Below are 17,237 nucleotides of genomic sequence, written 5' to 3'. Positions count from 1 at the left end.
ATTGTAATGGTTGACTTGAAGTCAACTTGGATACTCCAGTCAATATAGAATGCTGCAGCCTGGGTACTATCAGGAGCTAGGCAGAATATGCAGATCATACCTTTTCTACAGTCACTGTATTGGTTACCAATTAGTTATCAGGTTCAATGCAAGCTTCTGGTTATCATCTACAAAGCCGTTAATGCCCTTGGACCCACTGATCTGCAGGATGGCCTGTGCTGTTATGCTGCGCCATGACAGCTGCACTAATCAGAGCAAATCCTTCTGAAGGTGCCATTCTGCAACTGGGTAAGACCAGCAACCACCCATACATGTGCATTCTCTGTGGTGGCTCCCATCTTGTGGAAGGTCTGCCTGAGGAGGTCAAAAAACTGTAGTCAAGAAAGGGTGGGGTATAAATCTAATCTAATAAAATATATTAAATCATTTCTTAAAAGGAAAAAAACAAAGAAAACCCCACACTTCTGTCATTTTGTAGATTGTGCAAATGAGAAACATTTAGAAGGATTACTTAGGGTTGCAATGTTGGAAAAGAATAGAGCAACACACACACATATGTGTGTGTGTGTGTGTATAATTCTCTTAAAATGACAATATGTTTGGCTGGAAGGCATGAGTTGAGAATGGCAGATACCTTGAGTAATGTAAAATAGACACACAATTTCCTCAGCCACCCCCTCAGGCATTTGACTTCAGACTGTCTTGCTGCATTTAGTTTATAGCAAAAGCAACTTTTAGCAATTTTAATGCTTTTAACAATACAAATATTGCAATGTATTTATTTCTGGTGCAATGTTTCACACAGAAGTGGACTTCCATCAAGGAAATGTCAAAACATGATTTCCATTCCTTTCCTGTGATTGTACATATTATAAAATGTGATCCCCCCCCCCCACAATGACAATTCATTGGTCCTGTCATGAAAGGAGTCCATGATTCTTTATTCTTGATCTTGAGGAATGTCTGGTGGTTTTCAGCTGGAACTCTATGGGAAAGTGATCACTCACTGCTAAAGCCTGTGGAGTAACGGTACAGCTCAATTAGATTTCATGTATTTCAGTTCTCAAACTAGTATGTTTTAAGAGTTTGATAGTTTCAAGTGGGTAGTCAAATTTTGTTCTACTGCTATAGATTAATACAAGTCCAGTAGCACCTTGAAGGCCAACAAAATCTTATACCCTGGAAAATTTTGAGACACACTTCCAGTAATATGTTAAGTTGTAGTATAAAGTATGTTGAGTAGTGATATAAAGTCTATGGCATTATAGAACTCTGGGCAAGTGAAGGAAGGGACAGAGAAGGTTGGGAAAGGGGAAGGAGAGGAAAGTTGATTGGGTATAGTTGGAGAGAATGTATCCAAACATACAGAAATACAACAGACAGGTTGAAATTGGAATGTAGGGTGAAAAACATACGTGGTAGGGTTGCCATCTTCTAGGTGGTAGCTGGAGATCTCCCGCTATTACAACTGATCTCCAGGTGACAGAGATCGGTTCACATGTAGAAAATGGCTGCTTTGAAAGATGGACTCTATTGCATTATACCCCATTGAAGTCCTTCAATTCAATTTATTGGCCCTCACCCATCCCATTACCTTCTCCAGGCATCTATTCAGGACAATGAAGTTTGATTTAGACAGTTCAAAATACTTAGGTTTGTTGGTTGCCAGTTGCCACCTAACTAGAATTTCAAACTAGGGTTTTAAGCTGATTTGTTGACTATATTTTGTACCCATTGTTGTTTCTTTAGACCTTTCAATTGACAAACCACAGTTAACAACATTTGTTCTGCCATTCTTCATAGCTGTCTGTCTATGGACATTACAGTCTTCCATACTAGGATGTGAGAGACAGGCCAGAAGCTGACAAACCAGGATTTTTGCATACCTCAGGATTTATTATTTTTGTCTAGCTGACCTTGAGCCAGTGTGGAATAGTAGTTGAAGTTTTGGACTAAGAACTGTGAAAAGCAGGTTCAAATCCCCTCTCAATCCATGGAAACTTGCTGAATGACCTTGGACCAGTCACACAGCCTTGACCCTGGCAAATATTTGGATGGGAGACCTCCAAGGAATACCAGGGGCCTGATGTGCAAGCAGGCAAAGGCAAATCACCTCTGTTTTTCCCCCCAAATATTTTATTGGTTTATAATATTAAATAGGGATACAGGAAAGAAGAGAAGGGAGGGGGAAAACATCAGCAAGAAAATACATATTTCTACCCCCTTATAATATTCAAATTATCATTTAAATTCTCATTCAAATTGTCATTCAAATTATCATTGTTTGTTAACATAATATATTTAATCATCATTAAAGCTTTCATAGTATTTATAAAAAATTTATTGTTGTTTTTTGGTTTTAATATATTCATAGAAGGCATGCCATTTATCTTTATTTGCTTTAAAGGCAAACCACCTCTGAACATCTCTTGCCTGGAAAACCCTACGGGGTCACCATAAGTCAGCTGTGATTTGACCAGAGGGGTGGGAGGTAGGGTGGGGAGCTGACTACCCAGAGTTTGGTTGCACAAACCGCAGTTGAAGCAGCCACAGTTTACTTGTGGTCTTAATACAGCCAACAGTGCTAAAAAGTCAGGTAGCTTTGGAGAGGGAGGGTACACTTACAACATGACTTAATACAGTGCAGGTAGCTTGGCCGTATACTTGGTGTGTGTGGGCAAAGACAGGCAGGAGATAAAGTATGTGGACAGTGGGAGTGGTGGAACATTAGGTGCACCTCTTGATTTAATGGCTTGTTTTGATTTCATGTTGATAACATACGATGTTTTAATGATTTTATGGTGTTGTTTTTATTTATCAGCCATCTCAGGCACCCCTCTGTAAAAATAGCACATACATTCCCTCAATAAATAAATAAATCTATTTCCCTTTGTAACACACAAGCAGCTGTGCCTTGAAGGCTCTGAGAAAAGTTGGAACTTGCTATGTGCTCTTTGCTCCAGCTTCTGCTGTTAGCTCCTGTCCATATGTCTTCCCCCAATTGATAGTCTGTCTCTCACACCTGTACCGGGTTCCCTTCAACTTGGATTTCTCAGCTTTGATGCAGCACAACTGGGACTCCAGTGCTTGCAGACACAGTGCAAAAACACAAAGATCCTCCGCCTAATCATCACCATGCATTACGAACCTGCTCTTCAGTCATTGAAAAAGCGCTCTGGAAATCAAAGATGTTTGCAGAGTTTGGCACAGTTGCTCTTATGAGCTTCTCTCCATGCAGCACGATCCTATAAGAGGTGAAAACAAGACAACTCTGTATTAGCCATCTGGGGAGTAGGAAGAGGACTGCTATTGTCAAAAAGAAAAACTTTAAGAAAAACTTTAGTTTACTGGGGTGGATTGGGTTAGCTCATCAATAGTAGCACAATAGGACTGGAGCCTGCAGCCAATTCTGTGGCAGATAAAATCCCATTCCTACTCCTGACTACCTAATCAGCAAACTCTAGGAGCATCTTTCCCTCCAACTCTCCTCTTCTCAGTCCCACACTGTGTGACAGAAATCCTAAAACTTGCTGAGGCTCAGGAGTACCACCTAGAGCATCTGGGACCCTTGATTACTTTACAATACAGGTATTCAGGTCCATCCCACATTGGACCATCCTGGCAGACTTAATACCTTCTGGACAAAGGACAAACCGGTTTAGACCAGACCAGGTATTTGTCATGGAAGTTCAGAGTCATTATCAGGTGCCTGATGGAGAAGAAGAGTTGGTTTTTATCCCCCCTTTTCTCTACCTTTTAAGGAGGCTCAAAGCGGCTTACAATTGCCTCCCCCTCCCCACAACAGACACCTTGTGAGGCAGGTGGGGCTGAGAGAGTTCTGAAGGAACTGTGATTAGTTCAAGGTCACCCAGCAGGCTTCATGCAGAGGAATGGGGAAACCAACCCGGTTCACCAGATTGGAGTCCGCTGCTCTTAACCACTAAGACACCACGCTGACTCTTGAGATGGGGTATGGCTCTGATTGATAAAAGTAGCCTCTGACATCAGAGATAGGGATTTGCTTGGGGTTGAAGAAATCTGCTTGTCAGTCTTAGAAAGAAGGCTGGCTTAGATCCAACATCATTTAGCATAAATATCTGTACATTTGGGATTTTCTCTTGTCTTCAGTGTTCAGTATTCAATGGAAACTGGGTCCACAGGAAGTTAGGTAGGAGTTAAGGACTCCTTCAACTTCTTGTTATCACAGGAACTCTGCACAGGCTCTGAGGAACCAGCTACAACATAGGTAACATGTTCAGCTTAGTTAGTTCAACTGTATTGCTTTTCATTTGAATCTCTGTGTTCTTGTTGCTGTGTGCTTTCCTTAGTATTTTTTGTTATGCCTTTTCCCACACCCTTTTGAATCCAACCACCCTTTCACTTTAGTTTTCACCTTTTCCCACACCCTTTTGAATCCAACGACCCTTTCCCTTTAGTTTTCCCTTTAGTGCTCTTTCAACTTTCAACATTCTGAAGAAAACACATCAGATCAGCAGTCAGAAAAGGTCCACAGACGTGTGTTTCTGCAATGTGCAAAACTGGAAAGTCTGAGATGCACAAATGTTTCCTGGTGCTTAACCAGTAGCTTTTCAGACTCACTCCTGATCCATGATGGGTTACTAAGATGTACATCTGTGGCTATTTTACAGCTGCTTCTCCTTCCATGTGTTTTTAATAACATTGATGGGAAAAAAATAACTGAAGATACTGACTCAGTGATTTCCTCAATAACTTGATTCTGCAGTGTGGATGTCTGTTGAAAGTGGGAGGTAATGGCTCTTCCAGGTAAGTCATGCCCCTGCTGAGCATCACTCACCCATCTGCCTATCTGCATAGACCTTGGTGCAAAGGACAATTGGAGGAGAATTTCTCCCAGTAAAGTTTTTCTCCTCAGTTACTCATCACAGAGGGCTATCATTAGACATCACTAATCATTCTGGCGCCATCTGATGTGTACCGCTCCCTGCTGGGAAAGGAAGCTGAATTCTGACTCGGGGGTGCTCTCATCCACAGTGAAGCATTCACTTGCCAGCTGGCTTAGGAGCCAGGTGAGAAGAGGCAACTCTGACAAGGATAAAAGTACACTAGAGGGAGATTTGGTGGGAAGTTGGAGGCAATTGTCTCAGGTGGATCAGCCTGTTCAGGTGATTATCCAGGGTGAAGGTCAATGGAGTGCCGGTATGGTGTAGTGTTTAAGAGAGGTGGACTCTAATCTGGAGAACTGGGTTGGTTTCCCCACTCCTGCACATGAAGCCAGCTGGGTGACCTTGGGCTAGTCACAGTTCTCTGTGAACTCTCTCAGCTCCACCTACCTCACAAGATGTCTGTTGTGGGGAGGGGAAGGAAGGAGATTGTAAGCCGGTTTGATTCTTCTTAAAAGGTAGAAAAAATTGGCATATAAAAACCAACTCTTCTTCTTCTTTTCTCTGAGGAAATTGGAGGAAGAGCGGCTACACATCTGTGAGAGGGAAGGATCTGTAGTGGCAGGACTGGCAATACACACAATCAAGTTTATTGAACATGCTGCAGTGAGTTGCCCTACCACCCAAAATGGTTGGCTGTCCATGCTACTTTCCTTGTTTAATCAATGGATTAGTGCCGTGGAGGCCAACCCCTTTGGCATGCGTACAACAAACAGAGTTGCCAACTGTAGGCTGGGAAATTCCTGGAGGTTTGGGAGTGAATTTGGGGGGAGGGCAGAGTTTGGGATGGGGAGGAACCTCAGTGTGGTATAATGCCATAGAGTTCACCCTCCAAAGCAGCCATTTCCTCCAGGTGAACTGATCTCTGTAATTTGGAAATCAGTGTAATGCTGGGAGATCTCCAGGCCCCACCTGGAGGTAGGGGTGCCAGGTCCCTCTTCGCCACCTGCAGGAGGGTTTTGGGGCGGAGCCTGAGGAGGGCGGGGTTTGGGGAGGGGAAGGACTTCAATACCATAGAGTCCAATTGCCAAAGCAGCCATTTTCTCCAGGTGAACTGATCCCTATCGGCTGGAGATCAGTTGAATAGCAGGAGATATTAGAATAGCTAGTACCTGGAGGCTGGCAACCCTACGTGGAGGTTGGCCACCCTAGCAACAATGCACGTTCTGAGTGTGAGGGAGTGTGACGCTACGCATGAAACCTAACAGGCCTTGTGAACTGGGCAACAGGAAGCAGTTGAGCACAGCAGTGGAGGAGCCAGTAGTAGTGCAGCCCTGGCCCCTTACCATAACTTAATCTGTGAGCCTGCTTGCTCCCATCAAGGCCTGCAACAAATTCCAGAGATCGATGGCACTTCCAGCAACCAAGTTGGCTGGCAAAGGATTAGTGGCTGGGTGTGAGACTGGCCAGTCACTCCTGTATTTAAGGGACACAGTGTGGTATGCTGCAGTACTGCAGTCCAAACTCTGCTCATGACCTGAGTTTGATCCCAACGGAAGTCGGTTTCAGGTAGCCGGCTCACGGTTGACTCAGCCTCCCATCCTTCCGAGGTTGGTAAAATGAGTACCCAGCTTGCTGGGGAAGGCACTGGCAAACCACCTCGTAAACAAAGTCTGCCTAGTAAACGTCGGCATGTGACGTCACCCTAAGGGTCAGGAATGACCTGGTGCTTGCACAGGGGACCTTTACCTTTTTACCTTTTTAGCAAGTGATACCTACACCAAACACAATCTTCTGGACAGGTCACCCAATTAATAAATTAAGTTAGGGATCAGTTTACGTTTTTTAATCCTACCAAGAAGCCTCCGAACAGTGAAAATAATAGGCAGAATGGATGCCGGATGTAATGCTAATGAGAGGAGGCAGCTTGAAAGTGAACGGTTACCTGTCGTATGGGCAACGGGTGCTCGCTCTCACAGTGGTGTCACTTTTGTCATCAATAAGCCATACAAATTCGGTGTGGTTTCTTAGCCTGATATTCTTCCAGTGCTTCCGGGCGACGTAGCCGCAGCCAGCATTAAAGTCTCCCATGAAGATGAAGTTCTGAAAAGTGAGATTGTTTCAGGGAAGGCTGCAAAGGAAGGATTGCTCGATGCAAGTCACAAATGGCACTTTCACACATGCCAAATAATGCACTTTCAATCCACTTTCAGTACTCTTTAACAATCATTTGCAAGTGGGTTTTGCCAGTTCACACAGTAAAAACCAGCTGGAAGGCGCAGATCTGTTTAAAGCGCCCCCCGCGCGCCTTCAGGGAAGCCCCGTGAAGGCACGCGTGGGGGGGGGGAACAGATCTGCGCTTCCCAGCTGGAAGGCGCAGATCTGTTTAAAGCACCTTGCTGGAAGGCAAGAGTTCCTGGAGCCTAAGTGGGGAGTTTAAAGACCCCCAGCGGGAAAAGGCAGGTTCGGGAATGCCGAACCTGCCGAATTTATTCGGCGATCGCCCCGAATTTGCTGAATTCGGGACATCGTTTTCCCGCCTTTTTTCAGTTCGGTTCCATCTGAACAGAAAACCTCCGAATTGCAGAAAATTCGGCTGTTTTTTTCGGTCGGACGAACCAAATTGACAGCCCTAGTACAGACAACATCTCTGCTCCACTCCCCCATGGCTGGCTCTTAGTGACAGTTCACAGGGGCAGAACAACAGGGGACACTTCTATTTTGAGTTTGTCTGCATCGCCTGTATATCATGGTGAGCGCTTTGGGAGCAGACCTGCTCACAGAGTTGCTGAGAACTTTCTCTGGAAGTTACAAGTTGGAAGTCACAATGAGTAACTGTGTTAGTCTGTCTGTAGCAGTAGAAAAGAGCAAGAATCCAGTAGCACCTTAAAAACTAACAAAATTTCTGGCAGGGTATGAGCTTTCGTGAGCCACAGGTGAAGAAGTGAGCTGTGGCTCACGAAAGCTTATACCCTGCCAGAAATTTTGTTAGTCTTTAAGGTGCTACTGGACTCTTCCTCTTTTCTACGAGTTATGACTGTTATCTCTGTAGAAAGGAGACAGAAAAAAAGTGACAGTGTTTGAAGGAGAGCTCCAAGAAACTGGACCTTCCCTCTTGAGCTGGTGGTGTAACGTCCAGGCCAAGTGCCATCTATGCTCTGAGTAGGCAGGATTTCAGGGCTTCATTCAGTAGCACAAACACACCAGAGTAAGAATGACTAAACTAACCTCAGATTTCCAAAGTTGTTTTACATCTAGATACACATCATAGAGTTCATCAATTTCCCGCACAGATGTTTCTGGTGTTGTGTGCAGAGGGATAATCACAAATTCCCTGGCCACTTAACAAGAAAACATTTTTTAAAAATGTTATCAGTATTTTAACATACACTCCATCAACATTTGAGAAATCGACAGGTCTAATTTGTACCTTAAGTATATTGCATTTTAAAAGGACTTCTGTTAACACTAAGCATTGCACCTGATCCTGTCAAAAGGCAGGAAAACTGTATTCATCCTTCTACCAGGAAATTCTCTGAAGACTTCCTTTAAATATCTCTTCCATGCAGGTTTTTTAATTATAGCCATTTTGATTGCTAGGACCATGATTCCTTGATCGTTATTAGCCCCATTTTGCCTTTGACTTTGTTAAGGACAGTTCTTTTTTATTTTTATTGTGTGGAAATGGGCACACATTGGTTCGGTAACATTTTAGTTACTTCACTGTCATGCTCGGACTTTGCAGTTGCATCAATGAGCTCAGTAACTTGTATCTGGTTCCCAGGTGGTCTCATCCAGGCAATTCTCAGGGCCCAGACCCACTGAATCAGCGATAGACCCTCTCCATGTATATTTTCACCACAATGAATATGCTAGTATTTTCACCACAATAAGTGTGTCCTTGTCTCCGCTGCCTGAACATCAGTATTGGGATAAAAAGGTCTACCCTCATGTGGACATGCTAGCATTATAAAATGTACGCATTTCCATGCCTAAAATATTAGTGTGGGAATTGGTCTTTAGTTCCAGCCCTGATCTAGAACTCACTAATTAGAATCCCTTGTGATACACTTTACTGTATTTGTCCTACTGCCTAATAATTTACCTTCAGATATTTCCCTTGGTATTATACTACAAACTGTTTCCTAGGGCACAAATCTTACAAGATGATAAGTCTAGTTGTTATCCAACTTGGTATTTAAGAAACACAGGTGCTTGGCTCAAATACATTTTTGAAATTCTGGCAAACACTGGTGTCGCTAAAAAATCTCTTTTTTTCTGCAAAGTTCTCTTGCTGTTTGCTTGCTTAGGACCCTAATTCTATTTGACACAAACAATTTAACATGAATGACTGATCATGCCCATAGTTCTCTGAAAGGTTATAATCAGGGTCGGATTGATCATTATGTTAAATAAGCTTCAGAGTAGTTCCAGCCAATCTGTGATTTCTGATTAAATATTCTCTGTGGCCTACAGAAAGATGATGATGATTAATTGCCTTTATAGCCTGCCCTCATCCCCAGCAAGCTGGGCTCAGAACAGGTCACAACATTATAATCATAAAAACATCAGTTAAAACATATTTTAAAATTACATATTTCAAACAATACAATAAGCATGATGGAATTCATTGTCATGGATCATAGGCACTGGAAAAACCTGGTCAGGCATTGGACCCCCCCAAACCAAGTTGGGGGGAGGATGGGGAGGCCAGCAACAATGGTAATGGGGAGAGAACTTGTGGCTGCCTTCAGTTGTAGGCCTGGCGGAACAGTTCTGTTTCGCAGGCCCTGCAGAACTCATTTAAGTCCCACAGGGTCTTGATGTTACTTGGAAGACTGTTCCACCAGGCCAGGAACAGGGCCAAAAAAGACCTGGCCCTCGTTGAGAACAGCCGCACACTCTGTGGGCCGGGAACCACCAGTAAGTTGTTCATCGAGTGTAATGTTCTCAGGGGGATATATAGTGTTGCCAACCTCCAGGTACTAGCTGATCTGCTATTGCAACTGATCTCCAGCCGATAGAGATCAGTTCACCTGAAGAAAATGGCCGCTTTGGCAATTGGACTATATGGCATTGAAGGCCCTCCCCTCCCCAAACCCTGCCCTCCTCAGGCTCCACCCCAAAAATCTCCCACCAGTCATGAAGAGGGACCAGGCAACCATAGGGATATACCAGGAGAGGCAGTCCTGTAGGTACGAAGGTCCCAGGCCATGTAAGGCTTTAAAGGTCAAAAACAGCACCTTGAATCAGACCCGATGCTCCAGCTGGAGCCAGTGTAGCTGTTTCAGCACTGGAGTTATATGCTCTCACTGCAAGGCCCCCAAAAGGAGCCTCTCTGCAGCATTTTGCAGCAGCTGGAGCCTCCTGATCAGACCCATGGGCAGCTCTGCATAGAGCGAGTTACAGTAGTCTAGCCTAGAGGTGACTGTTGCATGGATCACTGTGCCCAGGTCGGGCGATAGAGGTAAAGCACCAGCTGCCTGGCCTGGTGGAGATGGAAAAGGCCTCCTTGACCACGGCTGTGACCTGGGCCTCCATCGACAAGGAGGCATCCAATATCTCTTTAAGGTGGCATATGATATGATGTACTTCTGTTGTTGAAGTTAAATCATCCCATACTTGTAAGCAGTCTAGAGGAGAGACATGAATACAACCTATCAATAAGCCATTATTAGTTTTCATTCTTCCTCTGAAGAACTAAGTGTAATAAATAAATCGAGTTAAAGCTGCCTCCATGCTCATTTTGATTCTGTATCTGTACTTTATTCCTCATATATGGAACTCTTAGAGAAGGAAAGCATAGTGAATGCTCAGCAGTGTCTAACCTGTTTTTGGTGAGTTGAACCAGACAACAAAAGGTTCCCTGGAAAGGGCATCTTCATCACCAGGTTGCAGATCAGGATACTGGTAAGTTCTTTTGACTGTTACCATCTTTGATCTGTAGTGCAATACAGAAGATTAGATATCTTAAGAACAGATAGCCCATTCATTTCAAGGAACTCATCATGCTGTGGTGATTAATACAGGTCATATTAACTTAGGGTTGCCGGCTGTGGGTTGGGAAATGCCTGGAGATTTTGGGGGTGGAGCTTGACAATGGCGAAGTTTGTGGAGGAGAGGGACTTCAATGGGGGCAGAATGCCATAGAGTCCACCTTTCAAAGTGGCCATTTTATCCAGGGAAACTGATCTCAGTTGCCTGGAGATCAGATGTAATAGCAGGAGATCTCCAGCCACCACTTGGAGGCTGGCAACCCTATATTAACTTGATGTTATAAAATGCCATATATTATGTCAGCACAGTGAAAATACATTCAGGGAACGCACCGGATTTGGGAGCAGAAAGATCCATAATTCCTATCTTGTACATTTCAGAGTTATATTAAAAACATCAGAACCCACGGTCCTAAGCAAAGGAAGAACAAAGGTGCAGGAAATGTATTTGGGACAATGGAGATATTGGGGTCCTATAAAAGGGGCAGAGATGTATAGGTAGATGTAGTAGTAGAAATATTGCATGATGTGCAGTAGTAGCAGAGATATTGGCACCGGATCCCAAACCCAAACACAGCTATTCCTTCCAGCTTGCCATAGGCCTTTCCCCAAGGCCCAGGAAAGCCGCTTTCCGGCTTTGGTGAAGGACTGTCCCACAAAAGGACAGCCCAGAGCCTTCTAATATCTGCTGCCTAGGCACAGTTCCAGGATACTTCCCTATTTCTCCATTCCTTTTGCACAGCAGCTCAATTTGCTGAGAATGCACTGCCTCAGTTGCTTCCCCTTTTAAGACTCTTTTCTCTTTGGGTGCTACTGAGCTTACAACCTATTCTTTATTTCTAGGAACTACCCATTATTTAGCTCCAGAGGCAGTCTTAATCACAAGGTATCCAGGGCAGCTGCCAAGGGCCCTGAGCTGGGTGGGCCCTGACTGACTGCCCATGGCTTACCCGCCAGTTTACATGCCAGCCTGTCCACCTTGCTTGAGCCTGGGGTGGCCCAGGTGTGTGTGTGGAGGACTGGCAGTGATTCTGGGGCTCCCTCCTGGACTTTTGCCTGGAGCCCCAGAATCACTATGACCTGCCCCTGTTTAGCACTAAAATGCAGTCTTCTTTCTCAAGAGGAGATGTACCATAACTGCAAGAAGCAGCTGTAATACACTATAGGCTCAGTATACTTTAATACAGCACTGTTAATGTTCTGCCACACATCATATGTCATTTTCTCCTTAAAACAAAATTATGGAGTAAACTTACCTGTAGAAAAAAGCATATTGCTCTTTATAGGTCCTTCTTCCCAGTCTGTTACTGACCACATAACTGTACTCATCTTGTGTCTGACTGAGAAGGAAAATGAAATGAATCTGAGTTTGTACCAGAGACCTGCTTTGTTTCCCCCTCTTTAAAGAAATGGAGGAAATACATTTTTAGATTTAATAAACAAACAAAGGTTGACCTTCTGTTTCTGTCCTTAGCATCTCTAGGGAAGATTCACTACTTAGCATAGTCTGCTGATGCTGCTGGACTCACCCCAGGGTTCTGCTAGAATGGAGGCTGCAGATTGCGGGGAATAGCATAAAGAGGGGAGACCAGAGAGAAAATGGGTTGGATCCAGTGATCCATCAGTGACAGGTAGTGGTCACAGATCTTACTCACTTTCCTCTTCCCCCACCCCCGTGGTCCTTTCCAACCCTGGCAAACTTTGTTTTCAGGAGATGTGGGATTGGCATGGACTAATCGTGATAGGAGTGGGAGGCTGCAGTGGAAAGGGGGAGAGGGTCGAAACTGCCCGGTTAGAACAGTGCTGGTAATGTAAGAGGAAGAAGGGACTGATTTCACCCCTTCCAACTTCAACTTCTTGGCCTGCATTTATTTAGATATTTACTTACTGACTTCTCCTCAGCAGAGACCACAAATTCCCTTGTATTGCTGTCTTCATTTGTGAGGTAGGTTAGGCTGAGTGTGTATCAGGGTTGCCAACTGCCTGGAGAAAACATCTCGCTGAGTAGGATCTTATTTACCTCCATGCTATTAAAAGCTTCATTTCTACCCATAATGGGGAGGGGCTGTGGCTCAGTGGTAGAGCATCTGCTTGGCATGTAGAAGGTCCCAGGTTCAATACCCAGCATCTCCAGTTAAAGCAGGGGTGGGGAACGTCAGGCCCGGGGGCCGTATCAGGCCCGCAAAATCATTTTGTCTGGCCCTTTGTGGGTCCTGGCAGATCTCTAGCTCAGAAGGATCTAAGACTGGCGATCTGCCCCCTCCCATGGACAGGAATAGCCTCTATTCAAGGCAGATTTGAGTTTGTTTTGCCGAGAAAAGGAACCTTCCCCCCCCCTTGCAGAAGAATCATTATCTATGGAGCTGCTAGGACCGCCCAAGAAACTGTGTTAACCCTTTCCCACCTGGGCCGTGGAGAAACGTATTCCCTCTGCACTACAAGAGGGCTGGGGGCGGAAGTGGCAACAATAGAGGGCTTAAAGGGGGCAGAGCCAGAATGCGTGGGGGTGAGTTCTAAGTTGATAATTTTGTATGGCCCGCGAATGATGTTATAAATATCCAAATGGCCCTTGGCAGAAAATAGGTTCCCCACCCCTGAGTTAAAGGAACCAGGCAAGTAGGTGATGTGAAAGACCTCTACCTGACACCCTGGAGAGCCACTGCCGGTCTGAGTAGACAATACTAACTTTGATGAACCAAGGATCTGATTCAGTATAAGGTAGCTTCATATGTTCATGTGTTCAACCCTCTATTCAAGGGACAGGGCATTTTTCTTTTTTATCATATCTATCTATCTATCTATCTATCTATCTATCTATCTATCTATCTATCTATCTATCTATCCATCACAAATATGTTCAGAATTTTTGTTGAAACCATCTGGAAGCCCTAGTGTATGGCTGACCTAAGGTTAATTCAGCAAACATCAATGGCAGACTAACTCTAACCACTGCACCACAGCAAGCATCAATGGCAGAGTAACTCTAACCACTGTACCACACTGCCTCCCTGTCACAGCTTTTAGTCCACACAGATCCTGCAACCCCAGGAAGATCTGCAAACTGCTGTATCCAATCTAATGAGTTCCATGCATTGGTGCCTGAGCTAGGGTTACTCCTCTTCTGAGGAGGTTCTCTCAGGCTCAGGGAACTGAAAGGTCATGAAGCGTGGATAGGGAAATTCACATTGACTTCCTTGATGGGTGTAATTTCTCAAGTGGCTCATGGAAGACTGGGTTGGTTTGTCTCCTTCCAATCCCATTTCCTTGTAAATAGGGTCTTTGGATGCAGATCCAGTTATATTTTCAGGTCTGATATTTTTCAATTACACATCTTACCTATTCAGCTTCTCTAACAGAAAGGGGCATGTTCTGTTGCTGCTGTCCTTTATTTCCATCAATAGCATGATATCACAGCGAGAAATAACCTGCCGAAGTAAACAATGGTGTTGTTAATGCTTTAATGCTGATTTATTTGCTACATTCCCTTAGTTGACTCTGTCTACTTCCAAAGCCTTTCATTGGTCAGGAATGGTAAAATTCATGGCTCTTACCAGGGAACTATTGGGTAGGAAAGAACAGAAATGTTTCAGCTTTTCAGTAGCAGAAGAAGAAGAGTGGTTTTTATATGGCGACTTTCTCTACCACTTAAGGGAGACTCAAACCAGTTTACAGTCACCTTCCCTTCCCCTCCCCACAACAGACACCCTGTGAGGTAATTGAGACTGAGAGAGTGTGACTTGCCCAAGGTCACCTAGCTGGCTTCGTGTGTAGGAGTGGGGAAACAAATCCAGTTCACCAGATTAGCCTCCGCTGCTCCTGTGGAGGAGTGGGGAATCAAACCCAGTTCTCCAGATCAGACTCCACTGCTCCAAACCACCACTCTTAACCACTACACCATGCTGAGCTACACCCTTCTAAGGCCCTTGAAAGGTGCAAGCCTACTGCTCTAGAAGCACCCCCTCTACTTTTATTCCAAATGAAACCAAAGCCAGCAACATACAGTTCTGATTGGCTAACCTGCTCCCCCACACACACTATGGTATCACCAAGAAACCTCCTCTGCTCCCCCATTAAAATGCCAGCCTAAATTACAGGGGAGAGATGCAAGACTGTAGGCTGAGCTAGTCTCTGAGTCACTGGCTTATTGAGTTGTAAAGGCAGAAAAGAGCAGCAGAGATGCACGGTGAGACTCACTTTTCAATTTATATTAGTGGTGTTGTCTTCACTCTGATTTAAATTCACCAGTTGCTCAACAAGAGCTCAAAATTAGCTCAAAATGACCTAATATCCAACTAACAGGGACTCGCTGTAACACCACAAAAAAAATATATCCAGATCCACATGACTCATTCTAAATGCACGCACAAGTCCAGCACAAATGAAGAACCATAGACAGAACAGATCAGTAACCTTTTTATGTTTAAAGAAAGGACAAATGGTTTGAAGACGGCACATGACAATGCTTCCATGCATCCCAATGGATCACTAAAATAGCTGTGTGAATGAAAATGGAAAGGGCTGGATGTTGGTGGCATTTGCCTTCTGTACAACAAGCCTTCCAGTAACACACCAGAGGAGAAGGCCACTGTTAAAAAAAAAGCTCTCCGGGGTCAAACACAGTCGTCAGCCACACTGACAAGCCCACACCCACGTGCTGTGCACGGAGGGAAAAGAACTGCCCCCTCCTATCCTTTTTGTACTCATAACCATGAACGCAGATGAGAGACCCCAATCTCTAAACGGCCATGCGTTGTTTTTATTGGCATAAGCTTCCAACTTGCTAACCACCACTCTTTAATTGTGGTTTTGGGCCAATCACTGTCTTTCAAGCCTAACCCATCCCGCTGCGCTGTGTGAGGCCATAAAGGATATGCTTTCATGCAAGTTTCTTGGGCAGGACATAAAGAATGAAAAGAAGGATGAGAATAAATGTAAAGATTGCGTGCCTGGTTTACAATTGAAGGCGTATTCCATGCGAGTGCCAGTATGAAGTCATTAACGAAGAAACGAAAGGCCATGGATCAAGTCTTCAGTGGCCTCTGCAACTCAAGCTGTGGTGGAATCTTAAAATCCTTGGAAGCCTTTTAAATGCTGACTTGATTTTAATGTACGTGTACTGTGTGCCTGAATAACTATTCAGTCAAATGAACATTTTTGTCCACCATCTGAAAAATCAAAGCAGCCTGTTTGTAAGCCGTTATGAAGGCAGCCGTGCCACCCAGATCTGTGGGTGCCCTCATTTTGTCATTGCCAGACAAAAGATTTGAAGTTCACAGTCGCTGGGAGAGGAAGGCTTCAAAACAGAGGCGGCATTTATACACTTTCGTGTACTCCTTAGAAGTACTACAGCGGCTTCAAACACAGCCCGTTGCAATGTGAAGATAACGTGCTGTTCGTTATTATGCGCATCAGATGTGCAGGCTTTTGAATTGTACCAAAGTGCTCAAATCACTCTTCTCCTTTGAGGGTGTTTATAATACAATCGCTTGTGTCTGCATGGGCCTCACTTGTCTGGTGATGATAATTTCTCCTTAATGAGCAGGGGAGCTTCATAGAGATGATTAGACAAATTAAAAATGCCAGCAACGGCGCAATATCTGATGAGACTATGGATGAACAGAGAACAATTGCTCTTGCCCATCAAGTGGTATCCTAATCCCTCATGTACATTTGCAACAGCATTTGCCTGGCATTGTTGCTAGATTTAATGTGTAAATAAATCTTGCTGAACATACGGCTTCAGGTCTGACAATGGATTTTTTTTTTTTGCATTATTGGAAAAACAATGAATTCATTAATGCTTAACCATTCATTAACTTGGAATGGATGAAAAGATTCGGAAAGATAAGTTAAATACACAGTCTTTCTCCCCCTCCCAACAATGTGCTAGTGTAATTGAAGAGAGTGAACATACCTGTACTATGATGTCCAGGACTCCTGGTTGTGTTCTTTTGGCTTCTCCAAATGACCTCACATTAAAAGAGCAGATTTGGAGGCTGAGAACTGTATTGGACAAGAAGAGCAAAAATAGACAAATGTGGAACATCTTGAGCCAAAAGAAAGTCCGTCAGGTATACGTTTCACAGTCAGCACTCATACTACAAAAAAACCCTGGGACCGGTTATGTGAATATAACCCTACTCCAAATGGGGAACCATATTAGTTCCTCCACACTCCTTTCACTTCTCTATTTTGAGGCTAACATTTGCTTTGCTTTCCACTTTAGGGGATTACCTCAAGTTAGAGCCAACTTCCACTGTTATTAGGCTTAGGGCCAAACTAGATGTGATCTTTGAGATCTGTAATGAGGGTCTCCCACTTCGTTGAAGAGAGCCAGCATGGTGTAGTGGTTAAGAGTGGTGGACTCTAATCTGGAGAA

The 17,237-nt window shown here is 44.2% G+C and overlaps 1 protein-coding gene across 1 annotated transcript; it reads right to left on the bottom strand.

The window, feature by feature from the left end:
- Window positions 1-917: 917 nt before the first annotated feature.
- Window positions 918-16,911, bottom strand: DNASE1L3 (deoxyribonuclease 1 like 3). Its single transcript, XM_056852845.1, has 8 exons — window positions 16,773-16,911; window positions 14,195-14,283; window positions 12,115-12,198; window positions 10,691-10,803; window positions 8,091-8,203; window positions 6,808-6,965; window positions 3,149-3,245; window positions 918-1,016 (listed from the first exon to the last, which is right to left on the bottom strand). The coding sequence occupies exons 1-8, from the start codon at window positions 16,902-16,904 to the stop codon at window positions 918-920; spliced, it is 885 nt and encodes a 294-aa protein (XP_056708823.1). The 5' UTR covers window positions 16,905-16,911.
- Between the last annotated feature and the right edge of the window lie 326 nt (window positions 16,912-17,237).

The sequence above is a fragment of the Euleptes europaea genome, chromosome 1 (genome assembly GCF_029931775.1).
Source record: "Euleptes europaea isolate rEulEur1 chromosome 1, rEulEur1.hap1, whole genome shotgun sequence".
Taxonomy (NCBI): domain Eukaryota; kingdom Metazoa; phylum Chordata; class Lepidosauria; order Squamata; family Sphaerodactylidae; genus Euleptes; species Euleptes europaea.
The sequence above is the reverse complement of the archived record's forward strand: the minus strand, read 5'-3'. Positions and strand labels throughout refer to the sequence as shown.